The 24427-nt window shown below is 34.8% G+C and overlaps 6 protein-coding genes across 11 annotated transcripts; 4 read left to right on the forward strand and 2 right to left on the reverse strand.

The window, feature by feature from the left end:
- Window positions 1-3610: 3610 nt before the first annotated feature.
- On the forward strand, window positions 3611-6133 carry LOC17887085 (protein NRT1/ PTR FAMILY 8.4). The gene is made up of 5 exons (XM_023782126.1): window positions 3611-3718; window positions 4018-4120; window positions 4230-4447; window positions 4543-5105; window positions 5205-6133. Exons 1-5 carry the CDS (start codon window positions 3662-3664, stop codon window positions 6016-6018), a joined length of 1755 nt encoding a protein of 584 aa, XP_023637894.1. The 5' UTR covers window positions 3611-3661; the 3' UTR covers window positions 6019-6133.
- Window positions 6125-9021, reverse strand: LOC17887420 (probable DNA replication complex GINS protein PSF1). Of its 4 annotated transcripts, none has more exons than XM_023782129.1 (7): window positions 8066-9021; window positions 7756-7823; window positions 7557-7668; window positions 7280-7474; window positions 7034-7183; window positions 6459-6528; window positions 6125-6377 (listed from the first exon to the last, which is right to left on the reverse strand). In XM_023782129.1, the coding sequence occupies exons 1-6, from the start codon at window positions 8138-8140 to the stop codon at window positions 6502-6504; spliced, it is 627 nt and encodes a 208-aa protein (XP_023637897.1). In that variant the 5' UTR covers window positions 8141-9021; the 3' UTR covers window positions 6125-6377; window positions 6459-6501. The 4 variants fall into 4 exon arrangements, with proteins under 4 accessions (XP_023637897.1, XP_023637898.1, XP_023637896.1 ...); XM_023782130.1 differs by having other exon boundaries at window positions 6131-6528; window positions 8066-8196; window positions 8957-9016; XM_023782128.1 differs by having other exon boundaries at window positions 6131-6528.
- A 222-nt stretch (window positions 9022-9243) lies between these two features.
- On the reverse strand, window positions 9244-11726 carry LOC17887250 (probable polygalacturonase At1g80170). Of its 2 annotated transcripts, XM_006291083.2 has the most exons (9): window positions 11384-11725; window positions 10943-11074; window positions 10679-10849; window positions 10564-10584; window positions 10283-10490; window positions 10124-10205; window positions 9934-10042; window positions 9727-9843; window positions 9244-9648 (listed from the first exon to the last, which is right to left on the reverse strand). In XM_006291083.2, exons 1-9 carry the CDS (start codon window positions 11579-11581, stop codon window positions 9361-9363), a joined length of 1326 nt encoding a protein of 441 aa, XP_006291145.1. In that variant the 5' UTR covers window positions 11582-11725; the 3' UTR covers window positions 9244-9360. The 2 variants fall into 2 exon arrangements, with proteins under 2 accessions (XP_006291145.1, XP_023637895.1); XM_023782127.1 differs by lacking the exon at window positions 10564-10584 and having other exon boundaries at window positions 11384-11726.
- Window positions 11727-13144: 1418 nt separating this feature from the next.
- On the forward strand, window positions 13145-15806 carry LOC17884745 (protein NRT1/ PTR FAMILY 8.3). The gene is made up of 4 exons (XM_006292448.2): window positions 13145-13346; window positions 13618-13935; window positions 14200-14756; window positions 14839-15806. Exons 1-4 carry the CDS (start codon window positions 13290-13292, stop codon window positions 15659-15661), a joined length of 1755 nt encoding a protein of 584 aa, XP_006292510.2. The 5' UTR covers window positions 13145-13289; the 3' UTR covers window positions 15662-15806.
- Window positions 15807-15957: 151 nt separating this feature from the next.
- Window positions 15958-17708, forward strand: LOC17886376 (NADH dehydrogenase [ubiquinone] 1 beta subcomplex subunit 7). Its single transcript, XM_006293020.2, has 2 exons — window positions 15958-16374; window positions 17558-17708. Exon 1 carries the CDS (start codon window positions 16028-16030, stop codon window positions 16334-16336), a length of 309 nt encoding a protein of 102 aa, XP_006293082.1. The 5' UTR covers window positions 15958-16027; the 3' UTR covers window positions 16337-16374; window positions 17558-17708.
- Window positions 17709-21601: 3893 nt separating this feature from the next.
- LOC17884714 (putative Myb family transcription factor At1g14600) lies at window positions 21602-24114 on the forward strand. 2 transcript variants are annotated; one of them, XM_006291337.2, is made up of 6 exons: window positions 21602-21887; window positions 22317-22393; window positions 22533-22569; window positions 22923-23100; window positions 23228-23378; window positions 23652-24114. In XM_006291337.2, exons 1-6 carry the CDS (start codon window positions 21692-21694, stop codon window positions 23892-23894), a joined length of 882 nt encoding a protein of 293 aa, XP_006291399.2. In that variant the 5' UTR covers window positions 21602-21691; the 3' UTR covers window positions 23895-24114. The 2 variants fall into 2 exon arrangements, with proteins under 2 accessions (XP_006291399.2, XP_023638675.1); XM_023782907.1 differs by having other exon boundaries at window positions 22926-23100.
- Window positions 24115-24427: the final 313 nt, after the last annotated feature.

The raw sequence follows: 24427 nt of genomic DNA on the forward strand, positions 1-24427 counted from the left end.
AACTGGGTTGATAATGTTGAATACTAGCTACTCCAACTTTTAATTAAGCTTTTTCTATATATTTTTTTTTATCATACAAATATTTTAAAATTTAATTTCAAATCAAATGATAGAGTTTCCACTTTTTGGAATTCCCGTAAACTATTTCCCCTTTGCCCATGAAAATCATATGCAGGTTATTTTCAACAAACATCCAACTGTCTTTTGAAACTTTGATATATTTCGGGGAAAAAACAATAATAATTCAAGAACTGTAATTTTTTTTAATGAATACAGAAAACAAAATTTCATATATACATGTTCGTATTTCAAAAACTGGTTTCGATATAATAATTTGTTGTCTCTTATGATTATTTTTTTAGAAATTAAAAAATTAGACACACGTAACTTAATAACTGGTAAAACAAAAGAATTATTTTAAAAGTAGACATATCAGATCAGTCGCTCTCAAACGCGTTGTTGGTCAATGGGAACCGGCTAATTAATTAGAGACGCCATTCGACGAATCAGGTTATACCGGGAATTTCGGGTTATCGCCACCGGTTTACTTGTCTTAAAAGGTTCTTCCTCTTACCTTTCCCTTTAATTAATGCAACTCAAGAGTTTTGAAATAACCAATTGAAACATGCTCTGTGTTCGGTTTTGTACTAGTCAACCATTAGCGACCGGATCACATTTATTTTGTCCTAGTCAATAGTTACCAATTCAAACGAACAAGCTGAAAATTTGATTCAAACATATAACTAAAAAAAATTGAAAAAAAAATATAAATTCTGAAAAAAAATTATCACATGCATAAACTATTTTAGGAATGAGTTAAATGATATTCAGCTCAATCATTCTTCTATACATATACACAACTATTTGTACCCTACTAAGGAAAGAAAGCATTGCTTGTGGTATACGACTTATGGCGGCTGAGAAGTAACATCGTAGCACAATTCCAAGAGCTCATTTTCAAGATGGTTGATCGAGAGCTCGGTATAACATTATTACTTCAAGAAGACATCAGAGGCGCTGGCGAGAGCTAATGCTTCTTTTGCTTGGATAACCATATCCAGATCTTGTTTTAACTTTATTTGTAGGTTTTTTTTTTTTTGGTCATGGCTGCTCTTGTATAGGTATAAATATAATTACTCTTTTGTATAGTTTCAAACTTTTATTTTTAATGATATTTACATGTTTATCACACACACAAAATAACTTACACTAACAAACAACAAAACCTAATATTGATTTTGACTCTTGAAAATATATTATTTTAAGTTTTCACACTTATTGATTTTTGGGATTCTTTTATAATTTGTGTGGTGTTTTTCTCAATACTGAATTTAGCATTTCAATTATAAAAAATCATTTACTCCGTTTAACGTTTCAATAAAAAACATTTAAAAATAAAATAAAATTACAAAAGTCCATATATATAGAGATTATTGGCTAGGGCGTTAAAGAAGATATGTTTTGACTTTTGTTACGTGTTACTTTTCTCTATTTCATTTTAAGTGATGTTTAAGCTTATTACACATATTAAGTAAACTATTAGTTTTTCTTGTTTTTATAAAAACATTATTAATTAAAATAGATTGAATCCATCAGAAAATAAGATGTAAAATATGATTGGTCAAAAAGTATTATATATACATAAAAAGTTAGAAACATCACTTAAAATGAAACAATTTTTTTGGGATAAAACATGGATAATTTTCTGTTATTCAAAGTAATGGAGATTTTAGACTGGCCTAACATGGATAATTAAGAAACCCACCAATATTTGAAGCCCAATAGATGTTAATAATTAAAACGCATTCACAAAAACATATTTGTGTATTTGGTTTTATATTCCTGTTAAAAAATGGGTAGACTACTAATAAGAATGTGGTTTTGTCGTGGAAGACAGATTGATTTCACTGGAGCGTTCCAATTGTCTCCTCAAGTTGGGTTAATCTCTGAGGAGATCAGCTTCCTCTGTAGCAACGTTTCCTTCAATTTGCGGTTGGCTTGCACAAACGCTGAAACGCCATGCATAAAAATACAAGGCATATGATCCTTTGAGACATTTAAGGCATATAAGCTCATGCGAATACAGAGAAGAGATCAAAATTATCAGTCTGAAATTGCGACTTCTTTCACTTAAACAAAAGCAAAGCAAAGGCAGTTTACTACTAATGAGGGCGAGGGCGAATAGGCTTTGGTTTCTTCTTCACCGTTTCTTCTCTGATATGGTTTATTGGTTTTGTATTGAACACATGATCTTGGTTCCAAGCTTTCAAGTCTACCGTTCAACTACTATGAAGATGATAAAAAAGACGACTAAATGCTTACACAAACTAAAACTTTCTTATGCTTTTAGTCAACATAAAATTGAAGTTTAAATTTTGTATTAAACTATACAAAACCAACGAAAACGGCAACACTTTTGTACTTACAAAACAATGCAGTTCATACAAATTTTAATTATGGTAAGTATCCCTTTTGTGATATATTCCAGTAAGCTTAAGTACCACTACTATATACTCGCATTGTTCTCACTGCCGTAATGTTCATTAGTAGATTATTTTTCGTTTTTTTTGTTTTTTTCTAATAAACCATATGAGACATTGTCTCCTATATACTCTCATTTAAAAAACCATGCCATGTGACAATTCGAAATTCTTATCGATCGGTCAACACAAATTTCAAATTTCAAAAAACAAATATCCCATTTACAAGACAAATGAAAAAAAAAAAACAATTATTTGTACCCTACTAGGAAAAGTAACAGTTGATCAAGTTTTGTGGTTAACAACTTACGGCGGCAGCAAAATAACATTATGTACAATTCCAAGAGGCTTTAATCCACATGATCATTTTCAAGATGGTTGATCGAGAGCGCTCAGTAACATTATCATTCGAAGAAAACATCGGAGCTAGTTAACGCTCCTTTGGATTAGATAACTATTCCCAAATCTTTATTAACTTTAAATATAGTTTTTTTTTTTGCATGGCTGCTCTTTTATAGGTTACTCTTTTGTAGAACTTCAAACTTCATTTTTATATATTTACATGTTTAGGAGCAAAAAAAAAAAAACTTACCGTAACAAACAACAAAACCTATTATTGTAATTTTTAATCAATAATTTAACATTTCAATTAAAAAAGAAATTTACTCCGTATTGGTTATCGCCATTGATCACAATAACATGACAACAGCAACAAATTCAAAACCAACGGACTAATGAATAAATGATTGAATTTAAATTCTAATTGCATCTACTAATTCAGTTTTTAGATTACAAAGAGATGTATGCATACGTGTTTCTACAAAGGTCTATATATAGAGATTACTTGACTGGGACGTCAAAAAAGATATATGTTTTGACATTTACATTTTTCTGTTCATTCAAAGTTTTGGAGGTTTTAGACTGACCTAACATGGACAATTAAGAAAACCCACCAATAATATTTTAAGCCCAATAGATGTTAAATAATTGAAACGCATATTACTTTTTTTAGATACGTACAGTACTAGTAATAGTAATAAGAATGTGGTTCTGCGGTGACTGGCACTCACATCACACCACGACTTTGTGACTGCGAGAATCATTTTCTATTGGAAAAGCTTTTAAATCAGCTTTTGCGTGAAGATTATTGTTTATGTTCAAGCAAAAGTGAAAAAAAAAAGATGGGTTCCATTGATGAAGAAGTGTCATTGCTAGAAGTTGAAGAATCTCTTGTACAGGTTCAACCTCTTAGGTCTATCTGTGATTTTGATTATTTATTTACTTTTATTTTATTTTCAGTTGAATTGATTCATAGATTTATATAATTTCCTCGAGCTATATGTTTGCTCGAATTGATAAATTTCTCTTCAATTCCAACTTTTCTATTAGTCTCTTGAAATGCTTCAAACTGAAGTTAAAGTAAGCTTTTGACATATTCTCTTGTTCTCTGTAACTATTTGTTCACTCCAAAGTATGTTTTGAGATAAGTCACTGAAGATTTATGTCTGTTTTTTAATTATTATTGTTCTCATTATAGGAAGAGTTGAAATTGTATGCTGAAGATGGTTCAATAGATATTCGTGGAAACCCACCATTAAAGCAGAAAACAGGAAACTGGAAAGCTTGTCCATTCATTTTTGGTAAAAACTCTGTTTTTATTTCACTTGTAATACTTGTTGTCTTCTCTCATGTTCTGTCTTGAATCCTTTAATATATCTTTAAAAAAGTGGTATTTATGCTTTGGTGCAGCCAATGAATGCTGCGAACGATTGGCTTATTATGGCATTGCCAAGAATCTAATCACTTACTTCACAAATGAATTGCATGAGACAAATGTTGCTGCCGCTAGACACGTCATGACATGGCAAGGGACATGTTACATCACTCCTCTAGCTGGAGCTTTAATAGCTGATTCTTATTGGGGAAGATACTGGACTATTGTTTGTTTCTCTGCCATTTACTTTATCGTAAGCATTTGTGATAAGCTTTAGCTACCCTAGGATCAAGTCTTTCTGGTTATGTTCTTTGTTTGATGTTCTGTACTTTTTGACATGGTTTTTAGGGATTGGTTGTATTGACTCTCTCAGCTTCAGTTCCTGGTCTGAAGCCAGAGGAATGTATTGGCTCTCTTTGCCCACCAGCAACAACGGTTCAGTCCACCTTTTTATTTTCAGGGCTTTACCTTATCGCTCTTGGAACTGGAGGAATCAAACCATGTGTCTCATCCTTTGGTGCTGATCAGTTTGATAAGACTGATCCAAACGAACGAGTCAGAAAAGCTTCCTTCTTTAACTGGTTTTACTTCACCACCAACATTGGTTCGTTCGTTTCATCTACTTTTCTATTTTGGGTTCAAGAAAATTGCGGATGGGAATTAGGATTCTTGATACCAACCGTGTTCATGGGGCTTGCTACCATAAGTTTCTTCTTTGGCACGCCGCTTTATAGATTCCAGAAACCGAGAGGCAGCCCGATTACTAGAGTCTGCCAAGTTCTTGTAGCCGCATACCGTAAACCGAATCTCAAAGTCTCTGAAGAGAACAACACACTTTTGTTTGAAACATGTGATATGATGAACTCTTCAAATGATGGAAACTGCAAGATTGAGCACACGGACGGTTACAAGAAATTATTTTTCCCTCTCATTTCTTATTTTTGAATTGAGTAGATTAGACTATATTCATTGGTTAGTTAAATAAACTGTTTTTATATATCAATGTGCAGGTTTCTTGACAAAGCCGCAATTATATTAAAAGAAGAAGCGATAGCTGAACCTTTCATCGATCCGTGGAAGCTCTGTACCGTGACTCAAGTCGAAGAAGTTAAGATTCTGTTACGTTTGTTCCCTATTTGGGCCTCAGGCATCATCTTCTCAGTCCTCCATTCACAGATTTACACTCTCTTTGTTCAACAAGGACGGTCCATGAAGCGAAACATCGGGTCATTCGAGATCCCTCCAGCTACTCTCGGGATGTTCGACACAGCAAGTGTCCTTGTATTTGTCCCAATCTATGACCGCCTCATTGTTCCCTTTGTGAGACGTTTCACAGGCTTAGCAAAGGGATTCACTGAGCTACAACGAATGGGGATTGGACTCTTTGTCTCTGTCTTGAGCTTGACATCTGCAGCTATAGTTGAGACGGTTCGGTTACAGTTAGCCAGAGATCTTGATCTAGTGGGAAGTGGAGACACGGTTCCATTAACCATCTTTTGGCAAATCCCTCAGTACTTCCTTATGGGCACTGCTGGAGTTTTTTTCTTCGTTGGTCGGATAGAGTTTTTCTATGAGCAGTCTCCAGATTCAATGAGAAGCTTGTGTAGTGCTTGGGTTCTTCTCACTTCCACACTAGGGAACTACTCGAGCTCGATGATCATTACCCTTGTGGCGTATTTGAGCGGCAAAGATAGTTGGATTCCTTCAGACAACATTAACAAAGGCCATCTTGACTACTTCTTCTGGCTTTTGGTTTGTCTTGGATGTGTTAACATACCTGTTTTTATCTTCTTCTCTGTGAAGTACACTCACAAGAAGGTTTGATACTCTTCTTTCAAAATATTTGTCAAGCACAAAACATTATGTGGACCTTAATAACCTTTGTGTTACAAATTGAAACACTATGTGTCTAACAATAAAAGCGTGAAGATAGTCATGATCATAATGTTTATATTTGGTAACCCCGACTCACACTAATAAGGTACTTAAATTAAGTTTTTTCGCATAAAAACTATATAACTAACTACGCAGCTAAACTTTTATAATGCCACGGTTCGTAAATACTTGAGACAAAAAATTGAATATTTTCATTTTGTAATCAACTCACCTCGCACCAGACCATTTACATTCTGCCTCCTCTTCTATTTGAATGCAATGATGTTATCCCCACCAGAGTGAAGTCACTTAGCAAGATAAAATATAATGAGTTGCGTATGAGGTTTCATGTTCCTGTCTTACAATTACACATGGCTAAATAAGCTTACACTCTTTTATCACAGACCAGACCACAGCTTCAGACTACATCAATTAATCTGTCAGCTCCTTCATTTGGCCCTGTTCCAATTCACAAATCTCAACATTTAGAAACACTTTATCATCCAAAAGATGAACCATCTTAATTTTGGTATAGCAATTAGAAAACTGCTTCTGATTAACAAACAACCTTTTGGCATATACTATAAAAAAGACATCAAACTGGCAGACCAAACAAACCATCTGACTCTTCACACTTTCCTGGAAGAGCTCTAATGCTATTTCGCGAGGCAATACTTTCATAGTTTATGAAGTGCCCGCTATGTAATCTTCACACATCAACTCTAAACTTATTCACTAAACCTAGCATTTCTACTTGTATCACTATTCAGATTTTCTTTAGTATTGCTTTTCAGTTATATAGTTTATCTTTAGCCGTATTCTTTTTTTACTTTCTACTAAAACTTTTAGGGAAGGCTGTGACTAAGGTTCTATCTACATCTCTACAAATTTGAAAAAGGCTTTCGCATAAATTCTTTGTTTTTCTAAATTACAAAACCGCGGAAGATATAACGAAAAGACTGACCCGAGCAATGTAGGGTTCTGCATCAGTTCGTTTGAGGAAATGCATAGAATGACGGGCAAAATTTGTTGTTTTGTCACTCAGCACGATTCCTTCATCAATATCATCCAGAATTCTGACCTTGATGTAAGGATCTTTTGGAGGCACCATATCCTTGCAGAAATGGATCAAAAAAGGGACATTTAGTCGTTACAGTCCATCAGAAATAATCCAATAAAGTAATGTTAGGGTGGTGGAAAGAGGACGTACAACATTCAACTCAATTCCTACTTTTCCCATGTATGATTTAAGAGCTACGGAATGGTTCTTAAAGTAGTCTTTTTCCAGTGTAGTGAGCTTCCCTTGGATGTCAGAGGGAAGGTCGAGAAGTTCAAGGCCTACTCTCCATGCCAAATCCCGCACAATCTCTGCTCGGTTGTACCTAGATAGGGACACAAGTGGCAGCTATATATTAAGAAACTTTTTAAGTAATGGTGCAGAAGAATTTTGTTGAGTTGTTAAAAAAGAGAAGGTGGTTCTCTCACACATAAGCCATGAGGCAGCGCTTGTTCCGGATCAAAGAAAGGTGATGAATGAGTGCTCCATAGTGGTCAGCGTTTCTATTGTTCTGAACATCCAAACCTTCTTGTTGCATTTTCCTGAAAGTGGAAACGTCAATCAGAAGGAAGTCACTGGCGAAATGCACCAAGTGTGTAATATATAAATAATGTGGAAAAAAGTAGTACCTAATCAAGGACTGGATAAGATGGTGATTCTGGTCACATTCTTCAATTGTCTCGTCAAAGAGCTTGCTCTGTTAGAAAAAAACAAGCAGCAAGATCATCTCTTATTCTGCTCAATTTTCCAATGTCTAGCCTGATAATAGTTAGTTTTGTTTTTCGCGTTTCTTTGCAGAATTCAGATCTCAAAGGCTTAGCAAATTAAGACAACAATTAATAACAGCAGCAGATATCAAACAAAAGCTAAAACCATAAATACGTTTGAGATAAGTGGTAGAAAAAGGTTGGGAGAAGAAGAAGAAGAAAGAGGACTTACGTTAAAAGGTTTGAGCTGACCTTTCTCTCCGCTGGCAAAATCTTTCACCAGCTGATACCCTTTTCTCCCGTACATGGTGGGGCGGCTCTCTCTCTCTCTCTCTCTCTCTCTCTCTCTCTTGGGATTCACTTCTTTTGTGAAATTAGTTGGAGATCACAAATGAATATTTTAAGTAGAGATCAACAAGAAAGCAGGAACAACAAGAAAGCAAACAAGAGATGCAAGCAGTTTCATCATCACTACAAATCTGAAACAAGAACTCCCAAAACATGATTAGAATCTGAAACAAGAACTCCCAAATTATGATGTGTATATGTGACAAAGGTGACAAGATTACACGAGAGACGAGTGACGAGCATGTTAACAAGAAGAGTTGAGTTTAAAGGCCTGTGTGGTATGAGAGATCAATAAACGTAATCTGTACTTTGAATAAACAATGGGTAACAAGTAACAACACACTAACACGTCTGTGAAATCAAATGATTAGAATCTGAAACAAGAACTCCCAAAATCTGAAACAACAAAAAAATTAGCTAACTGTGATCAGATTCCATATGCTCACTGTGTGATAAAGAACAAACCAATCACAATGCAATCACTGTACTTTCACAATCTGATGAATACACAACACACTAAGCAACCAAATTAGACAAACGAAAACAGAACAACTAACTTAAGATTTGTTCTGTCACACCTAGACAAGCTAACAACAAGAAAGGTAAACAACAACAAAATTCTATCCCCAGCAGCTAAAAACAAAAAAAAGTTAAGCAGAGATCTATGGATTATTTTCATCGCTAATGTATCTGATTCATCGCTAATGTGTTCCTCAAAACTAATATAGAGCAAAGCATTGATCAACGAGACAAAAAAGCTAGCTAGTAACAATACCCTTTTGACTCTAATCCAACACGACGAAGCTGATGACAACTGAAGAACCCAACTCTAGATTCCGAACGTGTTTGCGGCTATTACAAATGTTCGATGAATTTTTTTGTTTCTTCAAATCTACCCCCTCTGTTATTCTTTATTACAATTTTAGACTTTTTAGTTATTACATGTGCTCCCATTTATTTTGGATTTTATTACATATATTTCTCATAGTTTTGATATTGCAATATTCCCCATAGTGCTTTTGATAAGGTTTGACTTAAATTGTTCTTGTGAGAGACTCATGATTGGTGAAGTAGTGAATTTGCTTATAACGTGAAGCCATATAACATATCAAAGACAATTATTAACGTATGTACTGACACGTGGCAGAGTTGCAAATCTGAAACACATGAGTTCAAAACTCAAAGGTAAGCAGCAGATGTGTTCCCCGACTGAACCGACTGTTCCAAGACGTTTGTCTCATCTGAGAGGCAAGGAGGAGGGTATACTTGACCCGAACTCGAACCATAAGCTTCCCAACAGAAAGACTCTGTCAAACCATCACCGTTTAGTGGTTCAAGATCAATGTCTTGTAGAAGTATGTTGCGGCAAGGTGAAGTATCGCTGCAAGAGATCTTGATTGCTTGTTTTGATGCTGAAGTTCCCCTCACGCCAACAAATGAGATGTTCTCAATGGTAACAGCTGTTGTCTGCAGTTTTATTTTTAATAAGTTTTAGACAGTTTCTCAGGTTCCATACTTAAGAAAGAAAAGGCACACATTCTCAACCTGATTCGCACACGGCTTCCGGGAATCACAGTAGTACTGATCGATGATAATGGGGTTGGACACATTGTTCATCTCGATATTCCTAAATATGATTTTTGAGACCAAACCACTTCCTCCCTGGTTAAAACTTAAAAGGAGTGAGCAAGCAAGCTAAGTTTTGTTTTAATTTCAGAAGGTGAAGTGAAGCTTTGATAAGATTGAAATCACCTGCCATGTTTTGATTCGAACACCATTCTCAGTGTCAGAAATGGAGGCCGTATCAACCACTATGTCTTTTACTTCTTCCCAAGATTTTGATTTTCCTAAACTTCCAATGCTAACAAAAGAAAAACCAAGTCTAATTTTAGATTATTATGCTTTTACCGGTTTGATATGATCTGTCTGGCTATAGTTTTACCTTATGCCATGGCCAGGACCACACACAAAGTTGCTGATGGAGATCTGTGACGAGTTTTTAACTATCGAGACACAGTCATCTCCTACTCAAAACAGAAGTGAATTAACCAACAATTAAGAGAGAGAAGAATAGATTCAAGGTCTGGTTAAGTAGACGAACCTGTGCTGACAGTGGTGTTGTCTATCACGATACCACGAGAGACGCTTATGTGAATACCATCTGTATTGGGACTCCTAGAAGGAGCTATGACCTTCAAACCAGAGATGGTCACACGGCGACAGCTGGTGAAGGCAATGTGCATTTGCTGACTATCAATCACGTTGATGTTTTCAAGTCTCATATTCTTGCACTTGTGGAATGTCAATGCCTAGACAAGGAACAGAGGAGTCTTACTTACTTTTGTATAAACACCAACAGAAGAAACTAATTAGGTTGCTTACCGTTGGAGCACCTTGACAAGGCTGCAAAAGAGAACAAGAGTGAGAATATTCTTTAATCTTTAGTAGAGTAACATATACACATAGAAAGAAAACAGTAAAGAATCAAGCAACTAACGTTGGAATGATTGTGTTTGCAAGATCTTCTCCACCATTCTTGGCCCATTCCATTAACAGTGCCGCCTCCTTCAACGGTCAAGCGGCTGAGGCCATGGAAGTAAAGCCATTTCCGGCGGTTAAGACCTTCCCAAGCATCTGGATCATCCGGAGCAATGATTGTACCAGAGATCTGATTGGCAAAAAAAAACCAATTAAAACAAAAAAAGTAGAAGAAGAAGAAGACGAGATTCTAAAAGATCGATCAGTGGAAGCTTTATATCACCTGCAGTGTGAGTCTGGCTTTACAAGGTCCAGAAAGATCAATGGGGCGGACGAGGGAAGTGTAATTTTCTGGCACCAAGATTCTGGTTTTGGCTTTGGAAGAACAAGCTGCCTTCCAAGCTTCTTCAAACGCCTGCGTTCCATTTTATCAACATTTTTTTTTTTTATCATTCCGACACAACACTTAACAGATCTCAACATTTAGAAGGAAAAGAGATTCATAGTGAAAAACTGAAAACGTTTCAGTTTCTTACACAACACAACACAACTACACGATGTCTGAGACACCAGAGAGGATGAGATCACAAAATAAAGCATCAATCAACAAAATGACCTCCTGCGCTGTCTGGTTTAAAGATTTGAATTTGGTAGATGGACAACCAGAGAGGCTTAATTAAAAAGATTGTTAATTTTGGGAATGTAAAGCAAGTTTCTTACTCACTTTAGTGTCGTCGGTGAAGCCATTGCCTTTGGCACCAAAATTGCCGACGTGAAGGACCCGTTCGGATCTGGGTCGGGTCGAGCGCCATTGTCTTCGTGGGAGCTGGAGGAGCGATTCGAAGGAATTCGCGTTTGCGGTCAGAGCGAGTGAGTATACAAAAACCAGTATTAAGAAGAAACGATTGAGTACAAAACTCATGGTTTTTCGCGTTAAATGTTTTTATTAGGATGACGAACCGAGACCGAGTCGTGGGTTTAAAGATTTTTACTATACAAGAAGAAGAAAATAAAGTTAGAACATTCCTTACTTAATTATACATATTCTTTTAAACATATATATGCAGAAAGAGTCTGCTATTTATAAACAAGAATTACAAATACAACAGATGCGTGCCATAATAGATAACCCTTTAGGGTATTACGAGGTTTTCTTAGTATTCGTGATTGTAGTGATTATGGTGAAATGACGTTGTGTTTAGCCACAGAGGAAAATGGCAAGCGAGCTGATTCAATTGTCACGAATGTAGTAATGACACTCTTTGAATATTTGTTTCCATACATTATTGATTGATATTTATAATGTAGGTAATCAGTCATTGTATGATCAAATATGTGTGCTGAGACTTTCAAGATTCGATGCTTTTTTGCTCGGCTCAACAAGACTACGAAAGATGAGCTTCCAGTTATGGTCAAACATTAAAAGCAAAGTTTCACTATTGGAGTTGTTCATTGTTACTAATATAAAAACGGCAACTCTAAAGCCTGTAGTGCTATCAGCGCGGAATTAAGCATATTATACAAGTTTTATTCTTTTCATTTTTATTTTATAGCATCATCTTTTTGATTGATCTCTTCTTCAAGTGTCTGATCTATTCATGCAAATGATTTTTTTCTTTAATGTTTTCAAGTCTTGCAGCAGTAAAGTGTCCCATGATATTAGGCTATTAGGTGAATCAGGAGAAAAGAGTGATTTATGGACCTTGAAGAGAGTAGGATTCACAATTTGGTAAAGTCCTTTCCTTGGGACTTCGGTTATCTCAGTTCGTAACTTTGGTTTTTATTAAGTTTTGAAAAACTTGTCGAATTAATCGAAATTTTTTTGGTTTGGTTATTTCGGCTTTTAGGTTAATTCAGTTTTAAAATTTTCAAAGTAAAATTAACTGAAATTTAGTATTTTAAAAAAAAATCTGAGTTTTCAGCTATTTAGGAATAATTTTGGTTTTTCAGTTATTCGGTTTCATTTAAAATATTTCAATTGTTTTGGATTCGGTTATTTCAAATAGTTTGGTTATTTTATGAATAAATTTTGGTTATATAGTTAAAATAAAAAAATAAAAATAAAAATCAAATATTTAACCGAGAACCGAAATATTCATTTTCCTGCCGATCGTTTCAACCGTCCGAACCAAACACCCAAAATATTGGTTCGTTTCAGTTATTTTGTTTCGGTTAAGAATCCCAGGCCCAGGTGAACCGTACAAACCGCACAAACCAGTTTTACTGGGGATGTCTGAAGTGGTCACAGTAAGTGAACAAATTATGCAAAAATGTTTATATTTGGTAACGATTTATGTATGTTTTGTTTGTAACGGTTATATAAAAAACATTATATTTTTTTGGGTTTCTTGATTACCGTGATGTAATCAACAACTTGAGACATGGACAAGTCCATCCACAATTCTATCTTACGTCATTAATAATACAGAAATCGTAAAAGATGATTTTAGTTTTAGTTACTTCTCTTCTTATGTCATCAAGTTTTGATTTTTATTTTCCAATAAAGTCGCCGGGAAAAGTAAAATATAAATAAAAAGCCGTCACGTCTTCCCGATAAAAGAGTATAGATAGATAGTTAGCTTTGACGTAAGGAATCTAAATTTAGTTTGGTAGCTCTCAGAGCGAAGACGATGGGTTCCATTGAAGAAGAACAAAGACCTTTCATCGAAGAAGGTTTAATTTTACAGGTTTGTTTAATTTTTGATTTTAGGTTAATCAATTTTGATTTCGCATGTTTGGGTTTTTGCTGAATTCCAAAAAAAATCTTGACTTTGGATTGATCTTATGCATATTCTTATCTGGGTTTATTGAGATAGTTTCTGGGTAATCGATCACTGTTTTATCTGATCTGAGTGTTCTTTGATCGTTTTATATTTTTAGTTGATGATTCCAATGTTTTGAATTTTGATCTAATTAGAGCTCGAATTCATTGTTTATGTGTGTTTTGTTTTGAACCAGGAAGCGAAATTGTATGCTGAAGATGGTTCTGTGGACTTTAATGGTAACCCACCATTGAAGGAGAAAACAGGGAACTGGAAAGCTTGTCCTTTTATTCTTGGTAATGAATGCTGTGAGAGGCTAGCTTACTATGGTATTGCTGGGAATTTAATTACTTACCTCACCACTAAGCTACACCAAGGAAACGTTGCTGCTGCTACAAACGTTACCACATGGCAAGGGACTTGTTATCTCACTCCTCTCATTGGAGCTGTCTTGGCCGATGCTTACTGGGGAAGATACTGGACCATCGCTTGTTTCTCCGGGATTTATTTCATCGTAAGCGTTTTTTTTCTTACGAAAACAACAAAGGCTTTGCAAGATTTTATGACTTTGTGATAAGCTAAGACATAGTTGGTGAAGACTTGGCTATAAGTCTACTCTGACCACAGTATGACTGATTTGAGCATATTATATAGTTGATTAGAGAGCAGTTAGTAAGCATGTGTATTAAAATCCTACTTTAATGGTTTCACAATCGATTTAGATTCTGATGTTTGGTTTGTTTGCTCTGAATACTGATTGGTGTTTGTTTTCCTTTAGGGGATGTCGGCGCTTACTCTTTCAGCTTCAGTCCCGGCATTGAAGCCAGCGGAATGCATTGGCGATTTTTGTCCATCAGCAACGCCAGCTCAGTACGCAATGTTCTTTAGCGGGCTTTACCTTATCGCCCTTGGTACTGGAGGTATCAAACCATGCGTCTCCTCCTTTGGTGCAGATCAGTTTGACGACACTGACTCGCGCGAACGAGTTAGAAAAGCTTCGTTCTTCAACTGGTTTTACTTCTCCATCAATATTGGAGCACTTGTGTCATCTAGTCTTCTAGTTTGGATTCAAGAGAATCGCGGGTGGGGTTTAGGGTTTGGGATACCAACTGTGTTCATGGGGCTCGCCATTGCAAGTTTCTTCTTTGGCACACCGCTTTATAGGTTTCAGAAGCCTGGAGGAAGCCCTATAACCCGGATTTCCCAAGTCGTGGTTGCATCATTCCGGAAATCATCTGTCAAAGTCCCTGAAGACCCCACGCTTTTGTATGAAACGCAAGACAAGAACTCTGCTATTGCTGGAAGTAGAAAAATCGAACATACCGATGATTGCAAGTATAAATTTTTAATTTGCTTCATTGTCTTTCCATGAACGTATAGTATTGCTTGGTTTGACAAGGTAATTGGTATGATGCAGGTATCTTGACAAAGCTGCAGTTATTTCAGAAGATGAATCAAAGTCTGGAGATTTTTCCAACACTTGGAGACTATGCACGGTTACGCAAGTCGAAGAACTTAAGATTCTGATTCGAATGTTCCCAATCTGGGCTTCTGGGATCATCTTCTCAGCTGTATACGCACAAATGTCCACAATGTTTGTTCAACAAGGCCGAGCCATGAACTGCAAAATCGGATCATTCCAGCTTCCCCCGGCAGCACTCGGGACATTCGACACTGCTAGTGTTATCATCTGGGTACCTCTCTATGACCGATTCATTGTTCCTTTAGCAAGGAGGTTCACAGGAGTAGACAAAGGATTTACCGAGATACAACGAATGGGAATTGGTCTATTTGTCTCTGTTCTCTGTATGGCGGCTGCAGCCATTGTCGAAATCATCCGTCTCCATATGGCCAGAGACCTCGGACTAGTAGAGTCTGGAGACCCAGTTCCCATATCCGTCTTATGGCAGATTCCGCAGTACTTCATTCTCGGTGCAGGTGAAGTGTTCTACTTCATCGGTCAGCTCGAATTCTTCTACGACCAATCTCCAGATGCAATGAGAAGCTTGTGCAGTGCCTTGGCTCTTTTGACCAATGCTCTTGGGAACTACTTGAGCTCATTGATCCTCACACTCGTGACTTATTTCACGACGATGGATGGCCAACAAGGTTGGATTTCGGATAATCTCAATTCAGGTCATCTGGATTACTTCTTCTGGCTTTTGGCTGGTCTTAGCCTTGTGAACATGGCGGTTTACTACTTCTCTGCTGTTAGGTACAAGCAGAAGAAGGCTTCGTAGTAATGTTTTTTTTTTCTCTCCTTTCATTACATACAAAGCTTGTTTCTTTCAACTGTATAACTGTCTGTGTCTGTTCTGTGATTTACCATAACATTGCTGTGTACTTTTTCTTCCAATTTCAAAAGTTTAAGTCGCATTTGCAATATTATACAGAATTCAGGGTCGGAAATACTAAATAGAGAGAAATTATATGAAGGCTTTGGGCCCATTAGTTATGGGCTTTTAAAATCAAATGAGCCCATAAAAATCGGGCACAATATGACCCGACACAAAAGAATCTGACTGTCTCCGGGTCAATCAAATCGGAGAAGTGAAAAGGGGAAAAAAGAATCAGAGAGTATTGTTGAGGTTTGGGGATCGAGAAAAATGGAGGTTCCAGGTTCATCGAAGAAGATGATCGCAACGCAGGAAGAGATGTCTGCAGCTAAAATACCACTCGGTTCGAGAGATCAGTGCGCTCATCTCTTGATTCCTCTCAACAAGTGTCGTCAGGCTGAGTTCTTCCTCCCGTGGAAATGCGAAGACGAGCGTCACGTTTACGAGAAGTGCGAGTACGAGCTTGTCATGGAGAGAATGCTCGCGATGAAGAAGATCCGTGAGGAAGAAGCTTTGGCTAAACAGAATAAAGTACAAGGGAACGGTGTTCCTCTTATCCCTAAAACTGCTAATGCTTAGCCCTCGATTCGATTCCTTCTCCGATTTGCCGATTTCAGGTGAGTTTACAGCGTTCAGTTTTAGGGTTTCGATTTCTTTTCTGGCTGATTTGATTGAATGGTTTGTTTCCCCTGCAACGTATCAGATCTTCGTGTTCTTCATCATTCGATTTAGGGTTTCGTTGGGAACAAATGAGATTGCTTGCTAGTTAGATTTCTAATGCGTTATCTTAGTTTTGAATTGTGAATTCTCCTAAGCAATTTTGGCATCTTGTGTGAACATTGACCACATCTGGATTCAATCTCTTGAAGACGTTTAGTTTAAACCACAATAACAATAGTTCTGTATCAACCTTTTTAGAGAAATGTTTGGATTTTTACTTCTTGTTATAAATCATCTCCATGATATCTGAAGTTTGGATAAGCATAATTCCATCATCATTGATTTGATTTAAGTGTGAGACAAAATTCAATTCGTTAGACTATATCTTTTATGTTTAAAACTTCGACTACTTGTTCTATGTTCTATGGACTTGTAGATAGTGACTCAGATACCATGGTTAGCAATTGTTATAGTCACTTTGCGTTACAGACCTCTAATAGGATATACAAGTATTTCACTGTTTAACTAGACACTAGACATATCTCAGTTCCTTAGACTATGTCTTTGATGTTTGATTTATGTTCTCACACTTCTAGGCTTTGAACTTCTTGTGCTTGATCTTTTGTGAACTTGTAAATTGTGTCTCAGATATTCATGGCTAAGAATTGGTACAGTCACCTTTTGTTTTATATAAATCTGTAAGAAGCATTGCAAAAATTACAGCACAAACTACTTACATGTGTCTGAACATCTTCTGCTTTGTTGATTCTGCAAGAGATACACTTGTTGATCTGGTGGATTTTATATACAGATATTTATGTCACAACAGCTACAGAAAGATTCTCCTGATGTCTCTCTCTCACCATCTAGTTCTCACTTGCCATTGAGTATTCTTGCATGCTTGTGTGATTCTTTCCTTTTTCATATCGTTCTTATGTATGTGTTCACTTCTTCGTTCATTGTATACACCACCACTATGATTTGACACCAACGAGTGTCTCTCTGTTCTTAAGACAGACCCCTAAATGTTTTTGTCCAAGATTCTCAACATTTCAATGATTTTGTTTCTCCTGATTTGATTCTATATTCATTCTTTCTTCTGAGTCCTAATTCACACTCTGAAAAATATATTTTGGACAGGGATTCTCTGGAACTGTGAAGAAGTTGGGGCTCTGCTTTTTCAATCTTTTTTTTTTTTCTTCTTGTTAGTGATGAAAAATTGTTTGCTACATTTTCAGATGTGAATGTTCAAGATTCTCTCCATCTTTTTTTTTTGTTTTTTCTCTTGTTACTCTGAGGGGGTTCCCAAAAAAATAAGATGCAAAACTCATCTTTGAGAAAGAAGAAACTTATAATTCTTTTGGCAAGTGAAAAAAGATCAACAAATCACTTCAATTGATAAGAACAAAATCATATACTACTTAATCGCTTAAATTGATAATAATATCTACACATACACACACACACACGTGGAATAAGAAAAATAGAAGAGGGTTTAGGTTACGAAAACATATCAAATCTATAATTCCAATACTTAAGGATGAAAAGTCAAAGAGTTGTTTGGTCCTACTTCCAATAATTATGCACTCACAGTCTCACACCACTCTAAACCTTTACACATAACCATGCAACGTCTCTATATCTATCCATGTGTATATTTTCTTTGTCTTGTGATTATATATTAGACCATCTCCATTGAGGAGTGTTTAACAAAAGTTGTTTATTTTAGTGAGAGAAAATTTATTAATTAAAAATAGTGTGGGTTGCTTAAATAGCTAAAAAAATATATTCAAAATTACTTATACAATAGATTTAAAAGACTTTTGAAACAATTTTTCACTAAATAAACAACCCATCAAATGAAATAATAATATTTTTATAATTTCAATAATAAACACTTCATGTTAAGCAACCATGATTAGAGATGCTCTTAGTTGTGTAATTTGTGTGTGGCCCAACCATTCCCAAATTACACACTTTTAAACAACTCTCTTTCACTTTTGTTGTTTTGTGTTTATTCTTTATATATAGGTGTGAAAGGCTAAATCTTCTATGTTCTCTCTAGGTGTTTCATGGATTACACCTTTTTATATTACCTTTTTTTAATCATCTTGGAATTCGCCTTTGTTCTTGCATGTGCTATTATTGAAGAGAAAAAATTGACCCGATGGAATTTTTTCTTATAATATTAACAATCGTCAAATCTATGGTTTGGTGAGATTTTCAAAATTTTCCACACAAGAAAAAAAAAAAGAAAAAGAGAATGTTATGGTTTTGTAGTCTAAAGCCAGTTGGGTTACATTATCTTACACAGATTTACATAATTATATAATAAAATTAAAAATTCCAAAAAAAAAGCAAAGAGAATTATTGAATGTTTTGATTGTGGTAAAAGCCATAAATCATGGACCTCCTCCACAGTCAATTTACTCATTCAATTTCTCTTGGAGCTATTTGTCTCTGCCAGAACTCATTTAATGTTTTGTTTTTTTCATTTTTTTCTTTTCATTATTTATTTATCACCGAATAAATAATATATAGTACTAACAATTTTGACACTTGAACATTAGGTTAGACTTTTCTTTATCCATCCATGGAAAATTTTGTTGAAATAGCCATTTTTCTGAACTATTTTTTTTTAAAAAATAGGTTTTATCACAATATCCTGAATACTTTAGTGTTTAATAAGTAAAAATATAAGCAAAGGCAGATTTTACAAAATTTAATTAATTGTCGTTGATTATTAATTAAAAGAAAAAATCGAGAACGAGAGACAAAGCATTTTCATAACCTCTAGCGCCCTTAACCATGCAAGTTCTAGATTTTAATCTCGATCCATTTGATAATCATAAGTGTATCAACTCAAGTACTTATTTATCTTATTTTGTTATTTTACAATACTCATCACAGCCACGAAAAAACTAAGCAGTAGATTTTGACCAGTTTAAACCAAAACGTTGATTGTGGTATATTTTGTTATTTTAATTCAAAATTGTTGTTGGTCGAAAATTCGAACAATGATCATTAGGATAATAGAATGTGTATATATATACTTGATTATATATTTTGATCAATGATATGACCTAGGTAAGCTTTTTGTATCATTCTTCTTAGTCAATATATAGATAATATACGCAACTCGTGTGACTCTCTTTGACAAGCTGGTGGTGGTGACTGAATATTATATTTTAATTACCGTCTAATCAAACACCTTTTTCTAAATCATTGTTTAAATTTTCTTAAGCTATTACAGCGAATTTTCGCATATATATATATATATATATATGCATAAAACATAAATTCCACGTTTTTGTAATAAATAATATATAGAAAATGTGCATTAATGAGAAGACAAAGGCAAATCAGTGTTGTAATATATTTGATTTTTAAAAGATAAAAGTAGTTAATTTTAAAAAGCTAATAATATATACTAAATGATTTGAAAAATATAAAATATATTTCGTTGATTATGAAAAAAGAAATGAATACGTGGTTAGAAAAATTGGAGAGGATAGGAGTAATAATTGTCGGCTACCATAGAGGGGTTATGATGGTTTTGATTCGTCTTCGATGTGCATCAGAGTCCAGACTGAGCAACAATGAGGAACAATAAGAATAAAAAGTGTTATTAGACCCAGAGAGCCAAGAGTATGGGGACAAAACTTTAAAAAATTTATTTATACATTTTTATCCAACCATTATTACTTAATTAATAGGTAAAAGAGAAAAAAAAATGAATGGGAAATTGGAGAAAATATAAAAACAAAAGGGAATTTTGGTGGAATGAAGTCAAAATGGTGGTCCAAAAGACAAAACAAAGGACCATTTGTAAAATTTTCTTTGTGATTTATTGAAATCAGAAAGTTAAACACGAAACCCTAAAAAAACAAAAAAATGAGAAGGAAAGAAAAAAACAATAATTATGCTATGGTCAAAGCTAAGCAGTTGGGCTATTTTAGAATTTTTATCTTTTTTACTTTGGCTAAAACTTATGGTGAAAAAAAAGAGAGAAACTTTGTGTTGTACAAGAAACTTTTCTTCATTTTGGGTAAATCCCAAATTCCCCTAGCTATAACTATTATAAGGTGAATAAATCATATAAAAATTGATTATTTTATGAGAAATATACAAATAAGTTTTAACAAAGGTATTATTTTTGCATGCAAGTTTGTAGATATAAAGCCTTGCGTAGATATGCAATGATTTCTCTTTTAAAAAAAATACATATTTTAAGATGATAATGAATGAATGAATGAGTGATATGGGGTCAAGAGTCAAGACTAATGTAACCAAAGTCAAATTGTGATTTTTTCGTATGATTACCACTTTTATGGATTAATCTCTTATATTATATCCTTTTTGTTTGTTAGGTCAAAAACACATGTCACATCTCTCTCCCTCTCTCTCTATTGTTGAATTAACAACAACATTCCAGCTTGTATTATATAGAAATTCTTCTTTCTATATATATTTTTGCTTACTCTAATTATTGAAATAAGTGACGATCCACAAACCATATCAATTATGAATATATTTTGACTTTACGATATAGTTTTACGTATCATTCATCAAACCTTACGTCACATATGTCATTGAACAGTTCATAAACAAAACAATTATAAACCCATATCGTATATGTAATGTAACCAAACCTGTATACGAAACTATATAATATAAACTGATTCAAGCTCAACTTAAACTTAAGAATTGATATAGAGCTAGCTAATTTCCATTTAAAGTGAATTTAACTTAGATTATTTGTAACTTAAAAACCAACCTATATATCAGATTAAAAATCCAAAAATTAAATAAAACACAACTAGCTACAATGGAATATCCGGGAAACAAAGAAAAATGAAAAAAAAATAAAGTATAATAATCATGAAAATTTGGAATTATGCAAAAAAAAAAATATATATATATGTATAGAGAGTTATTTTTTTTGATATATAAGAAAGAGAGTGAATCCAAAAGAGACAAAGAGAATAGATGGAAAAAAAGACAGTCATCTTTTAGAAAGCGCCAAAAACAAATCAGAAAAACACACAAAGAAGAAGAAAATTAAAAACAAAAACTTACTCTTTTTTTTATTAATCCCAAAACACCCACACACCTCTCAATTCCTCTCTTCTCTTCTGTCTCCTCTTCTCCTTCTCTTCTCCCTTTAGGGTTCTTCTTCTTCTTCGTTTTCTCTTTCTTCTTCGTAAAAACCAAAACTTTCTTCTTGGGTCTAAGGAAAAATCCAAACTTTTCAAGTTTCGTGGGTCTGTAAAAATGGGTAGATGTGGTGGTGGGAGAAACGGCAACGGAAACGGGAACGGAAACTTTACCGGAGTTGGATTTAACGGTAACGGTGGCGGTGGTGGTGGTGTTAGGCCTTACGTACGGTCTCCTGTTCCACGGCTTAGATGGACTCCGGATCTTCACCGTTGTTTCGTTAACGCCGTCGAGATTCTCGGTGGTCAACACCGTAAGTTACTTTTATATATTACTACACTCTCTAATCTAATCTTTGTTTTGATTCGTATATCTTAAAAGTTACGATTCTTTTTGTGTTTTGGATAGTTTCTCGACAAAAAAAAGATTGAAGTTAATTTTCTCATGTTTTGTCTCATATCATCCTCATCATCCGTAATTTGAAGCAAGTCTTCACACGTTTTGCTACTCTTGTTTCATTCTTATCCTAAACTTTGAATTTTTTTTGCTCATTGTTTATTATCTTCATCATCATCGTCAAGTTTTGTTTAAAGCCAACACGCTTTTTGCTATTTTGTTTCATTCAGATATATATAAAATAAAGTTTGTTTTTTCATGGGAAAAAAGTAATATTTATCATAAAAGAAGGAATCATCATTAGTGACCTTTTTGATTAAATTTGGTTGGGTATGATGAAACACAGGAGCAACACCAAAACTTGTTCTTAAGATGATGGATGTGAAGGGTCTCACCATTTCACATGTCAAAAGCCATCTTCAGGTTCCAACTTTACCAAACATCATCAAATCCTTTTTGTTTTATTCTTACTTACTTAGCTTAGTCGACATGTTTCGTATATTCCATCATACCTTGAATACTAATCACACTGTTTTTTGTATTCATAATATTATTATTACAGATGTATAGAGGATCTAAGCTCACTTTGGGGAAACCAGGTAATATTTATCTCCTTCTGTAAATTAATTATGGGGATGAAATGATGAAAAATGGGAAAAAGAATGGGACCGTTGAAATTGTTATAATTTTTTGAACTGTTAACATCAAACACATATAATAATGGGATGGAATTTAATTATTTTACTGTATCTGTTTGTAGTATGTACTATTGGTCTAGTGTCATGATTCATAAGACAATTGTCATAAATACCTATATATAAATATAAATAAATAAAAAGAGTAATAGAACAGAGAACAATAGAGAGAATATTCATTATTATGGGTCTCTCAGCTCATTTTTTTGTTTACTAAAAAATTTAATATTTTTTTTTGGGGGGGGGGGGAGACACAGTAGAAGAAAGCTCATCATCAAGTTCAATAAGAAGAAGAGGAAGAAGAAGACAAGACAGTGGTGAAGAAGATTACCATCTTCATGACAACTTGTCTTTACTCTCTTCCTCAAGGAATGATTGTCTTTTGGGTTTTCACTCTTTTCCTCCTCTTTCTTCACATTCTCCTCTTCTTCTTAGGTATTTTTCTTTTATTATTTATTTATTGTATTCTGACAAGTTTCTTTTAATTTCAATTTTCAGTAATATGCTTTTTGTTTGTCTGTATTTGACTTGTCCTTATTTGTTGTTACTTTGGTGGTGGCAGAGGAGGAGGAGGAGGAAGAAGTAAAGAGCTGCAGCAGACTTCTGCAGAGTCTGGTGGTTATGATGATGATGATGACTTTCTTCACATCATCAACATGAACACGACTATCCATACGACGACGTTCCCATCACATCACCTCCCCTCCTCCAAGGTAAACTTCTTTCTTCCTTTTTGTCAACAGTTTTGTAATGGTCAATGCCATACCTATATCTACTCCGGTTTAAAGTCCTAACCGGTCTGATTCAGACTGTTCAATTCCAAACCGAATTTAGTCCGGTTTAAGTTTCATAACCGGTCTGATCTCATCATATTAGCCTTATTTAGGATTTGTTTTTAGTACTTAACCGGTTTGGTTGAAACTGGGGTAACTACAAACCGATTCTAGTTCGGTTTAGTAACTGATTTTGGTCTTTTGCTTCTTTAGAAAACAGAGGAGTGGCGGGAACAAGAACAAGAACAGGAAGAAGAAGAAGAGGATTTGTCGTTGTCTCTGTCGTTGAATCATCATCATCATCACTGGAGAAGCAACGGATCATCTTTGAGCGAGACGAGTGAAGCAGCTGTCTCAACTTGTTCTGCACCGTTCGTCTCCAAAGATTGCTTTGCTTCTTCTTCAAAGATTGATGATCTTAATCTTAATCTCTCCATTTCTCTCCTCGGTAGCTAATTTTAAAAGTAAGCAAGAAGATCTCTGTTCTTTAGATTAGGGTTCAGTGAAACTATTCGGATGTGTTTTTTTTTGAAACTAGGATTTTTTTTTTAAATGTTTTCCGAGATTCAAAGTTAGTAGAAATCTTGAAAATAAATTATGAATTCAGAACCGAGAATGTAACAAACAGAGCCAAACGCAGCGTTTTGATCTTTGAACGGATAAATCCTTAAACGCAGCGTTTTATTATCAAGATCCTACGGTGTAGAGTGTTTCTTGTTTTCTTGTCAGCAATCCTACGGTAGAGAAAATATAATTTCAAAAACTATAAAACGCAGCGTTTAATCTTTGGAAGATGACTCCTTTAAACGCAGCGTTTTGGTTTCTGGAGGACGAATCCTTTAAACGCAGTGTTTTATTATCGAAGATCTTACGGTGGAGATAATCTTGTTTCATCAATCGTACGGTAGAGATAATTTCGAAGAATATATCATTTTATTTTGAATTAAAGTTGTAACCGTTTCTCTCTACACCAAATTGTAGAAACGAAA

The sequence above is a fragment of the Capsella rubella genome, unplaced genomic scaffold, assembly GCF_000375325.1.
Source record: "Capsella rubella cultivar Monte Gargano unplaced genomic scaffold, Caprub1_0 scaffold_5, whole genome shotgun sequence".
NCBI classification, from domain to species: Eukaryota; Viridiplantae; Streptophyta; class Magnoliopsida; order Brassicales; family Brassicaceae; genus Capsella; species Capsella rubella.

Coding starts and splice junctions, on each gene's coding strand:
- LOC17887085 (XM_023782126.1), top strand. CDS start 3,662: ATGGGTTCCATTGATGAAGAAGTGTCATTGCTAGAAGTTGAAGAATCT. Junction 4,448..4,542: donor TCTCTGCCATTTACTTTATC/GTAAGCATTTGT, acceptor CATGGTTTTTAG/GGATTGGTTGTATTGACTCT. Junction 5,106..5,204: donor GAGCACACGGACGGTTACAA/GAAATTATTTTT, acceptor ATCAATGTGCAG/GTTTCTTGACAAAGCCGCAA.
- LOC17887420 (XM_023782129.1), bottom strand. CDS start 8,140: ATGTACGGGAGAAAAGGGTATCAGCTGGTGAAAGATTTTGCCAGCGGA. Junction 7,824..8,065: donor GTCAGCTCAAACCTTTTAAC/GTAAGTCCTCTT, acceptor TTTTTCTAACAG/AGCAAGCTCTTTGACGAGAC. Junction 6,529..7,033: donor CAGAACCCTACATTGCTCGG/GTCAGTCTTTTC, acceptor GAATTGGAACAG/GGCCAAATGAAGGAGCTGAC.
- LOC17887250 (XM_006291083.2), bottom strand. CDS start 11,581: ATGAGTTTTGTACTCAATCGTTTCTTCTTAATACTGGTTTTTGTATAC. Junction 10,043..10,123: donor GGTCCTGGCCATGGCATAAG/GTAAAACTATAG, acceptor TTCTTTTGTTAG/CATTGGAAGTTTAGGAAAAT. Junction 9,844..9,933: donor TTCGAATCAAAACATGGCAG/GTGATTTCAATC, acceptor AGTTTTAACCAG/GGAGGAAGTGGTTTGGTCTC.
- LOC17884745 (XM_006292448.2), top strand. CDS start 13,290: ATGGGTTCCATTGAAGAAGAACAAAGACCTTTCATCGAAGAAGGTTTA. Junction 13,347..13,617: donor AAGAAGGTTTAATTTTACAG/GTTTGTTTAATT, acceptor GTTTTGAACCAG/GAAGCGAAATTGTATGCTGA. Junction 13,936..14,199: donor TCTCCGGGATTTATTTCATC/GTAAGCGTTTTT, acceptor GTTTTCCTTTAG/GGGATGTCGGCGCTTACTCT.
- LOC17886376 (XM_006293020.2), top strand. CDS start 16,028: ATGGAGGTTCCAGGTTCATCGAAGAAGATGATCGCAACGCAGGAAGAG.
- LOC17884714 (XM_006291337.2), top strand. CDS start 21,692: ATGGGTAGATGTGGTGGTGGGAGAAACGGCAACGGAAACGGGAACGGA. Junction 21,888..22,316: donor GATTCTCGGTGGTCAACACC/GTAAGTTACTTT, acceptor GATGAAACACAG/GAGCAACACCAAAACTTGTT. Junction 23,379..23,651: donor ATCACCTCCCCTCCTCCAAG/GTAAACTTCTTT, acceptor TTGCTTCTTTAG/AAAACAGAGGAGTGGCGGGA.